This window comes from Octopus bimaculoides, chromosome 2, assembly GCF_001194135.2.
Source record: "Octopus bimaculoides isolate UCB-OBI-ISO-001 chromosome 2, ASM119413v2, whole genome shotgun sequence".
In the NCBI taxonomy this organism is placed as follows: domain Eukaryota; kingdom Metazoa; phylum Mollusca; class Cephalopoda; order Octopoda; family Octopodidae; genus Octopus; species Octopus bimaculoides.
The window spans coordinates 130357289-130368034 of record NC_068982.1 but is presented as its reverse complement, the minus strand read 5'-3'; the positions used below and the strand labels follow the sequence as shown (position 1 = coordinate 130368034).

The 10746-nt window shown below is 36.5% G+C and overlaps 1 protein-coding gene across 10 annotated transcripts in view; it reads left to right on the top strand.

Moving 5' to 3' along the window:
* Positions 1 to 10746, top strand: part of LOC106875945 (collagen alpha-1(I) chain) — a 286544-nt gene that overhangs the window by 186579 nt on the left and 89219 nt on the right. For all 10 annotated transcript variants that reach the window (XM_014924278.2, XM_052965609.1, XM_014924272.2 and 7 more), the window contains one exon: positions 3729 to 3794. In XM_014924278.2, the coding sequence (XP_014779764.1) occupies positions 3729 to 3794 (66 nt within the window). The remainder of the gene's footprint in view (positions 1 to 3728; positions 3795 to 10746) is intronic.

Genomic DNA, 10746 nt, shown 5'->3' with positions numbered 1-10746 from the left:
ATATATATATATATATATATACATATACATATGTATTTATATATATATATACATATATATGTATGTATGTATGTATATGTATATCCTTTAAGTTCGTTTACAGGAAACGTTTTTGAATATGCATATAAAAGCTCCTATTTTATTATGTCGGCTACAGCCTAATGATACCAACTTGCGATTTCCGTTTTATGGATTTGTACCGAGCTGTGCCGATATAATGTAGGGTAAATATAGGAATAATAATAATAATCTATGGATGCAATTAATAAATATTTTAATGCATCGCTACGCGCGTTTCCACAAATTACATGTTTCTTACAATCATAGTCCATATTCCTGAAATGATTACACTACAATCCGAATTATCCACGGACAACGGGTGGATCATACTTCATGCGTTCATTTCATCAAGCGATCTGGCATTAAAGTTGGAAGTAACGAATGTATAACTGACAGATGTTTATCAATTTTTACCAAAAGAACGTGATTTACAAATGTGAAGTGAAGACGGGTGCTCAAAAATATGTGTACATTGGTGGAACCGGAGTGCCTACTGAACAGGCGGAAAATTACCGTCGTATTCGTTCGTAGTTTGTTTTGTCTTCTCTTATGCATCGCAATCAGATTATCTGTCTTATGAAGATGTTGCTAGATCACATCCACACTTTTGTTGTGGACATCTTGCCTTTAAATGTTTATTACATTTTGTAAAAGATGTAATCGGTACCCCATCAGCTTTTTGATGTGTTAACAATTTCATTTCTAGGTCCCGGCAGAATCTAACAGATAGAATATACCTATTGCTCGGTACACTTGGCATTTTGTTGACAGTTTTATGTTACTTTGGGTCTGCAGTCGATCATTGAGCTTCCTGAAAGCGACCACAGTAGACTAGTTGTCAGACATAACAGATTTCGCACTTCCTTTCTTAACATATTGCTCCTTGTTTTTAATTATTTTTCTTATGCTTTGATTTTATTCCATTTCCTGCATTTTTTTCCCATAGCTTTAGTTGCTCCCTTCCTTTTCTCTGCTTCGTTCTATTGCAGTTAGTCAAAGTTATCGTATATCGCTTAATAGCTCAACTAACACAAGCAAAGACAGACAAATGTACTGACACACACACACACACACACACACACACACACACACACACACACACACACACACACACACACACACACACACACACACACACACACACACACACACACACACACACACGCATGACATGAACATAATCCATATCCGTCAAGGAAGTTGTCCCTAAGTGGTTGAGAGGATGCTAGAAACATCAACTGTATGTATCTCCCATTACACCATATCTTTTTAGAAAGTGGCATTTGATAATGTGGTTACAGAGATTTTATATCTGAAGAAAATTTGGAATGCCAGATACTTCCTACAACTCATTTTTTATTACAAAGTAGTAATTTCTTGATGCATTCTAGATATCAACTTGCGTACTTGATTAAGTCAGTGTCGTAAGTTTTCTGAAATTTCAGAGATCCGAGTAATCAACTTGTGCACTCAGCAAATTTATCTATATCAAAAACTACTACCGATCTATACGATTGGTCTTTAGTACTGGAAGCTTCCTGGAGAATTACAAACGGATTGCTTGAAGAACTATCAGCCGTTCCGAAAGAGTGAGAAAAATTCTTTTATCAGTAGATAGATTTGTAGTTTACTTATCAGCTGGCATACTTTAAAGAAACTTCAAGTGTACGATTTGTAACTGTCGATTAACCTGTAATTGTTTGGCATAAAGCACACAATGATCGGTGTATCTATGCATATTGAAGATAGACTGTCTGGTGCGGAATGGTGACCTTTGTTAATACTTGTCCAGAATAAGACAGCAACAGATCCAAATACATCATTACGTCATTGGTAATTGAATTTCTTTGTATTTGTCTCCTTTCTTTGGTCGAATCTGTTTCTCATGTTGTGTCCAAATTACATATACTCACTTCTTAAATGATGGTTCCGTTCCGTCAAGTTCTGATCCCTAAATTTTTACCCAGATACATTCTCAAGAGTGCAGTGTCTCTTATTTTGATATACCGTGGGCATACGCTATGTTTTGGGTTGTACCATGTTTGGCGTTTTACTTTTGCAATGAATTGTAATTTGAAAGTGAAGTGTTCGAAAACGTTTACGACTTTCGCCTGTTGTGATTTCTTGTTTGACAATATAAGAACTCGGAATACAGAGCTCCAGAGGCTAAAATAGCTCGTAACAAAATCATTTCGCTGGAGTATTATACAAATCGCGCTTAAAAGTATCTATATGTCGTTTAGCTGGCATATTTGATGGAAATAGTTACCAATGTCTCCACTCCATTGGCAAGTCTGTTTCGGGACATGGGATTAGTAGAAACTGAAATATTGCAACTATGACAGCAATTCTATGTATGAGGCCGTCATCTCGTGAGCTTCGAAACAACTGACTAAAACTGAGAGCTTCGGGATAGTAACTTCAGCGGAAGAGTTATCTGGTGAGCAAAATGTATTTCGCTTAAGAATCAACTATTCGGAGATAATCTTTCCTCATTAATAGGAGCTATCTATGTAGGCTTTGACAAGAGTTTTGTGCCAGGACCACAATTTTTTGGCTTTTTTTCTGGAATAGAACATTTGAAATGGTTGCACTTTATTTCGAATTCTATATGCAGCCAGTAAGTTTAACTGTGACCAGATGTTTTCAAAAGTTGATCCCTACCTAACTAATGTGAACCCATCTGATTACATGTAGGCGTAGAATTCTGCGATGATCACTCAAATTGTTGACATTTAGCAATTTATATAGACTCATGATGAGGATATGTTGTTTCACAATTACCAATGTCTTCACTTCATTGGAAAGTCTCTTGCACTGCAATAGAGGCTTATGCACAATTGATTGTAACAAGTTTCCTTTATTCATCTGCTTATAAGTACGTATCAATTAGGTCTTATTTTGTGAAATGCTAGCTGCCAATAACCTTTCAAATAGATCTTTTTGACATTGACAGAGAGTAGTGGTACTCCTCGGGGTTGAAGTTGAGGGCCGAGGAGTAATAAGAATATAGAAAAAATCAGTGATTTAATAATTACGATACAAAGAATATGTTTATTTATTACGACTGCTGTCATTTCGGCGCCAGACTACTTGAGTTAGCTCAAATTTCAGGTTATTGTAGTTGAACGCATGTTAAGTAATTAATACTTTACACAAAGATTTTGGATCCCGTTCAACACTATGGTATGAAAAACAAAGATTACTAGACAGGTACAAAGATACTCAAATTCATAAATTGGTCATGGTGACAATGCATTTAAATTCGCCAGCTATGCGTAACCATATTTCATATTCGTGTTCGATTGAACTCACTTGTGGCTTGCAGACTGACGTCATGTGCAATCGAATATATGTTTAATATCGAATTATTATCAAACTGAAATCGATTTAACGTATCTGCTGCGGGCAATGGACTCATATTTTCTAGGAGCTTAGGGTTGACTTGAAATACAAGAATAACTACAATTCTGAACTTTTGGGCCTTGCAGTGTCTTTCTTGTTATTGTTTTGTGTGTGTGTGCGCGCGCGCACTGCAACGACTTTTTACCTCATGCACGTCGTTTCAATGTGATAATTTATTCGTTGAGTGAAATAATTTTCGCTGCTTGTGTCGTAGTATTGTTATATTGCTATCAAAATAACACAACTACATTTGTTATTTACAGGGATCTTTACAAGAACTGAAACTTTATTCGAACCCCGACGTCGCCACCTACTACGAAGAGGCTATTGTAAGTATCATGTGCTTCTATTTTGTCAACTACTAATTTTCCTTTCCTCCAGCTGAACAGCTTCCAACATTTCATAAACATCGAAACTTAATCGTTGTACAACTCATTTGTTGCTCACATTCTCCACTGAAAAGTTGGTTGATAGTTTCAAAATAGCAAAGGTATTCGGTGAGGGTGTTGCAGTTATTTTCCTCTTGTAAGATATGTACGTGTCTTGAGTGAGGATGTATGTATGTATGTATGTATGTATGTATGTATGTGTGTATGCGAGATGGTCTGCAATGTGTGCAGTCGTGTATGCTTATCAAGAGCAGGGCTCATTAGCCACCAACGGAGCTGAAAATGAAAATAAAAGTTAGTCCTAGAGCGCACAATGTTCCTGAAGGTCAGCAATGGTCTTCCTCGGTCACGAGTGGACGTCCAGTATGTATGTATGTATGTATGTATGTATGTATGCATGTATGTACGTATGCATGCATGCATGTATGTATGTTTGTTTGTATGTATGTATGTATGTATGTATGTATATGCATATAAGCATATTATGTATAGTTGCATACGTGTTCACTTTTTGTAAAAGCAAAGTATAATGTGATCGCTATGCGGCCATCTAGCAACTTGTATTCGTTTTGAACTTTTGCATAAACATTTCTTTTTACATTAGGAAATGTATTGAATACTAAACGCGCTATACAATTTTAAGCGATGTAAACTTTTCATTACCAAGTAAGTATAGGTTATATAACAACAGAGTGTGTGGATAGCCGAATCAGTAGGGTTCCGAATAACTAACCAACATATCGGAGTTCACATTTTGTCAACTATACTGTATTATGTTTATGGCTAAAACATTTCTTAACGGGCTTAGTTCCCCCAGTTCGAAGTAGACGCCGTATAAATGACATGGTACATGGTTTAACCTCAGTGGGCAGCTATGTTACAAAAGAGCACACTCTCAGAACATGCAATGGCATCTTAAGTTTGAGTTGCCAACTATTTTTAAGAGAAAAAAATCCTAAAAACATACGTACTTGAGTTGCAGCAAATATATGCAAAGCCGTTAGACATATTCATCCTATACCAATAAAACCAAAATAGGTGATATAGTTTGAAAACAGAGTAACACTCTAGATGAGAAACAAAAGTTAACATAATTTCTAGGATCAGATGGAGAGCAAGACAAAAATAACCCAACAATTCCAGTCTGAGATAAGATCTGACAAACAATAACATCGTAAACTCCCTCTCTCACCTCTCTTTCTCCCAAACCTTTCTCTCCTGTCTTACTCCCGAACCTCTCTCACCCCTCTTTTCCTCTGCTTTCCCTCTTGAGTTGAAGAACAAGCTATTCTCACATAACAAGCACCGAACATAATACTCCTACAAAGCCAATGTCTTCTGATAAGCCTTTGGGAATAGGTTATGTGTTCTAAATGCTCATAGCCTAGCAATATTCTCTTAAAATACAATCAGCTGCGATCTTCAAAACAAAACAAAACTCAAAAAGATAAAAACAAACTCAAAGCTGACGCATCCACCGATCAAATTCTAGTGCAGGGAAGCTGTAAGGAACTAGCCACTTTATTATTGCATTTCTTTATTAACGACACATTTCGAAATCACTAAAAGACCACCTCTTTGACACCTGTACACAAAGAGTAATCCAGTAACGATTCCTTAATCTATCATTTAGTATCCTTATCCAGCATCATCAGCAATGTAATGGAACTACCATTCAATAAATAACTGAAAAATTACCTAGTGAAAAACCAGCGCTTACATGATAAAACCCTTATACTTTCCCAGACATGAAATAATTTTCTAGACATGAGCCAAGAAATTCACCTCATAGCAAGATCCTTCAGAGATACTCGTTCTGATTTGTCTCCTATCTATGTCTAAAGCTCAATATTTGACTTGCTTTTGACGCCGTTGACTCAGTTCTATTTCCACCAGTAAGATCGAGTGCGGCAAGGTAGCAATACCTTTCTAAATAAACAGAGACCATGTAAGGGTGAAAGATTTGGAAGCTTTGGCAGAGGGCTGGAGGATGAGACTTATGCCTTCAAAGTGCAAAGTAGTGCTTTCATAAAAGGAAAGCAGTCTCTCAAAATTTGAATTGCATTCTGTAAGCTGTCTTTTGAAAAATATTTGAAGTGTGAGGAAAAATCACGAACAAGCTTATGGGGGCGGGGAAAGCATCGCTTACAAAGCGCAACACCGAAGCTTAATGTACCAAACTTGTCTATCCTGTATGAATAACCTAGGAATGTTTCAATATATTCTTCCTTTGAATCAGTGCATAAAGACCAGCTTTCCAGTGGTCTCTACAATGAAACAAGCTAACAAGATATCAAAATTTATTGCTAACAAGAGTTTACTGACAGGGTTTGAAATCCATAGGTTTATTCTTTTTGCAGTGAGGCGTATGGTATTCTATAATGAATATTCCTTCCTCGAGTGGTGTGACAAAATAGTATAACAAGATCATCTGCTGCTTATTATCTCCAAATTATTCCCCGAAAATCAATAGCTTGTTGCTTCCATCCAAATGATCTAATATCTGTGAAGCTGGTAAAGCAAACAAATCTACGATTAAAAGTATTCATTATTTTCATCAATTGAAGCTTGTGTTACTCCAGAGCGAAAAAGTATTTTTGAGAAAAACATCTTGCGCTATAGTTTTCTATTGTGTATGCTGATGAAGTGAGCAAAAAGAAATTCATTATCAGTTATAAATAACTACAAGCAACGTAGCTGAGTATGTTGTTTTTCTCGTTGCCTTAGCTTTATGGTTAAAGGGAAAACCAATCTAACAATAATTCTCCTATCTTTCTGCATTTCTAGAACTACACTTTCGAGAGGGAGTATGTAAAATTATGAGCAACACATTAAATGCGACTCAGGCAATGCCAAAGAAACAGTGAGAAAAATAGTTATGGAGAATGTATGAAATTATAATAACAGTTGATAGTATGGTACATCAGACCCAAAAAGGAAATATATCTGACACGATGAGTATTGAGATGTATATACTACTGACTAAGAGATATTACAAACATGTAGTAATTCTTGATAGTAAAGTCCATTGATTACAATTTTCTTGAGTTCAAATAAACACATAAACGCGCACGCAGAGGGGGAGGGAGAGAGAGAAACACTGAGGGGCAGACAGAACAAGCAAGAGAGAGAAGGATATCAAGGGAGAACGAAACCTAAAGCTGCTTTTGTACTACGACCTCGCACTAGTTTCCAGGGATTAGACTCAGCGATCTTCATTCGCTGTAGTTGGAGACTGAAAAAGTTTATATGTACGTAGCACAATGACACGATTGTGTGTGTGTGTGTGTGTGTGTGTGTGTGTGTGTGTGTGTGTGTGTGTGTGTGTGTGTGTGTGTGTGTGTGTGTGTGTGTGTGTGTGTGTGTGTGTGTGTGTGTGTGTGTGTGTGTGTGTGGGTGTGTGTGTGTGGCTAACAAAGCAATAAAACTTTTTGACTTAAGATAGTTCTCAGTGTTTGTAAATATGTGGTTGAGTTGGCATTTTGGTTGAACTGTCGATGCATACATCCAAATGTGTGCATCTATTCACATACGCATATATGTATGTACTGTTAACAGACAGGTCATTAGTATGCCATTATTTCTACTTAGTTGAAGTCTACAAACTTCCCTAACCAATATTTTTAACGTTGTTTTCGTGTAGTGGTTAGCACAGCTATACGGTTTACACCAATTGCATCGTTCGAAATCCGCAAACTATAACACATCTTTTCTCCATCTTCTTTCTCATATATATATATATATATATATATATACAGTAGCAAAATCACCATCCCACAACATCTACACATTCAAAGCAGTTTGCCAATGGTCCTTCAGCAACAACATAGCTTGCTAAACTCAGTGACTGCTACTAAATTCAAACCACGACAGAGAGGATATTCTTGAAGCCGAGAATTTGAACTTACGGAGACAATATATACATATCGCTTGAGGAAACACAACTAGATCTCATAATGCAGGGAAACTGTTGCATAATCAAAGACCTGCACGCCTGGAGAACTACGTTGCGTATAAATAATTGTAGCGATTGAAATATAAATTCCAACCGTATGCCTTCTTGTTGACTCCAAACTTTTTCAATTACCTGTTCCCACACAACAGATATCCAAACGCAAACATGGAAATACGTATAATACTACTACTGGCTAGCACAAGGTAAATCTGAAGGTGAACGAGCTTTATACTGTACTCTACTACGTTCTTAACAGAATATACCATAACTATATATATATATATATATATATATATATATGTGTGTGTGTATGTATGTATGTATGTATGTATGTATATAATGCGTACATGTTTAAGTCTACAAACAAGAGGCGGTAAAGTAAAGTATTCATTGCATGTAGTGTAGACTATATACTATGCAAAAGTCAAGTACGAAACTCAGAATAGCAACGGTAAAATTTTGACTACGAAAAGTTGAGATCTATATCACGTTGTAGAGTTACTGATGTTTTTTTGTTTTCGAAGTATGACAACTACAAGAATAGTTCTTAGCTAGAAGCAGACTTCTCTAACTAGCATTTGTTGATATGGAGAAGGCTTTGACAGCCAGACAGACTATAAGATCACGATTTAGACAAACAGAACAGGTAAGACGGAGAATTAGCAAGGGAAACTAAAGTTACTTTCGTACCATGGTCTCACGCTAGTATCCAGGAATTAGACACAGCGATCTTCCTTTTGTAGCGGTTTGCGACGCAAGATGTTGATTTGTACGTGGCACGATGACACGATTGTGTGTGCGCGCGTGTGTGTGTGTGTGTGTGTGTGTGTGTGTGTGTGTGTGTGTGTGTGTGTGTGTGTGTGTGTGTGTGTGTGTTTGATATCACATAATGTGATCTTACTGTCTGATGTTCGCAAAGAAAACTGAATAGATGAATGTTTTCTGAGAGTAATGAAGCCATTCAAAGTGATGCAATAAGAAAATGCTGGTTGACAATGAGTTCAGTTAGGAATTTAAGGAGTATATAAGTGCTCATCAAAGCGCGGTTCGCAACCCCTCCTATTTATTGCAGTTCTCCCAGACAGTTGCTCCATATTCAGAAAACATGGTCCTTAAAGCAGGTACGGTAGAGAATTTGGAGAAGAAATTCTAGATATGAAAGCAAAATCTATGATCAAGAGGCCCCGGAGTAAACTTAACAAACTAGATATTTTGTTAATAAGAAAATGGAAAGGACTCTGATACTATCAGAGAAATGGTCGTCTTCATTGTGCAGAAAATTAGTTGGTATAAATTCTATATAATGCGCCCAATGTGATTTTTAGATATACAAGAGATGTTATATAATCAAAGGCAGCTTGGCGATGAATAAAAATATTTCTGGTGGTTAATGCTACAGGCAGAGTACTAGTAAAACAAATTCCTAAGGAGGCTCTATGGAAGTAAATGATAGCTTTTGTTACCGAGGCAACCAACCTAATGAGCAGTGAAGGAGGATCTTCTGAAAGCATAACACTCAAAATAAAATAGGATGTAAAAATTTTAAGAAGTTGGTAAAAGGTAGATTGTACAATTCTGTGGTACAGTCTGCGATGCAGCATGGTAATGGGCACTGAATGCATATATTCCTTACTATGCATTCTTGCTAAAAAAAAACAAACTAGAGCTAAAAGGTTAGAGAGAAATGAAGCATGCTTAGATGTGTAATGTTAATGTACCTGAGCGATGAAGAGCAAATAAGGTAAAAGAAAGGACAGGGCATTAGAGGAATGATGTAATGTAAAAGAGATACAGCTGCCTTGATACGATAATGTAATGCGAATGGATGATGACAGATGGCTGGAGAAATGCCCGGAGATCCATGTGAAAGGAAGTAGCGAAAGAGGAAGACCGAAGAAGTGATGAAAGCTAATCTCATGATGTAGGTTTCTTCAAATAATTCTTGCAAACACTCGAGAAGCAGAAAATCTACGGATATGTGTGAGAGTTGCGATCTTTAGCGAACGGACAAGATCTGAAGAATGTTATATGGAAGAATGATAAATAAAGCTTAGAAAATTTTGTCATTGTTAAAAATTCTTTAATAGCTTTTTTTTTTTACCATTATAATACTGCATTTCCTTGTCTCGTTTATTTTCATGCTGTTTTTACAATAAATGCGAAAGATGAAGGAATTATCAACATTTTTCATATTGTTTCCATTCTTCACGTTCTTTTCGTTTTTATTTATTTACAAAGCCATGCATATTTTCATTGATCTGTATCGTTAACCCAAAATTTAATAAAGGTCTGAAGTGTCATCTTAGAGCTTTAACCATGAATTATTTTATTTATCTAATTTCATACAGATTAGAAGCGCTAAATTATGTATAAATATAAACTTGTTACAAATTCACATATGCTTGAGATGTATTCGGTGTAGACAAATAGGTGTAAACACACCAAGTCAGTTCGTAACGCTCCTACCCCGCATATTGAACTGTTTACACCTGTCTACCACGAGAAATTTTCTCCGTGACAAAACCATAGTGAATGGTTCGTATGTGCCTCAAACATATTTGAACTAGTAACAAATTTATATTTAATTTTAATTCACTATTGTTCACTTCACTGCATTTCATAAGGAGAGAATGTCAAAAAAGTATAACTATCAGTGCCAAACAAATATCTCAAAGAGCCCTACCTTTTTTTTTTTTCCGAATTTTCTCGCTCATGTTTCAACTTCTACCAATGCAGCGATAAAGATATGTACACACATGCGCGCACGCACACACGCACACACACAATTAACTATAGCCGTTATTTGCAAGCCTCTATGGCTGGTAGCATGTACCAGTCTTTCGCTAATTCTTTTTAGGTATGTAGCCGAGGGCAGATGTCGACATTATTTCTGCCCTCCCACCCTTTAACCCAGCGAAATGTCGAGAACATAGTTAT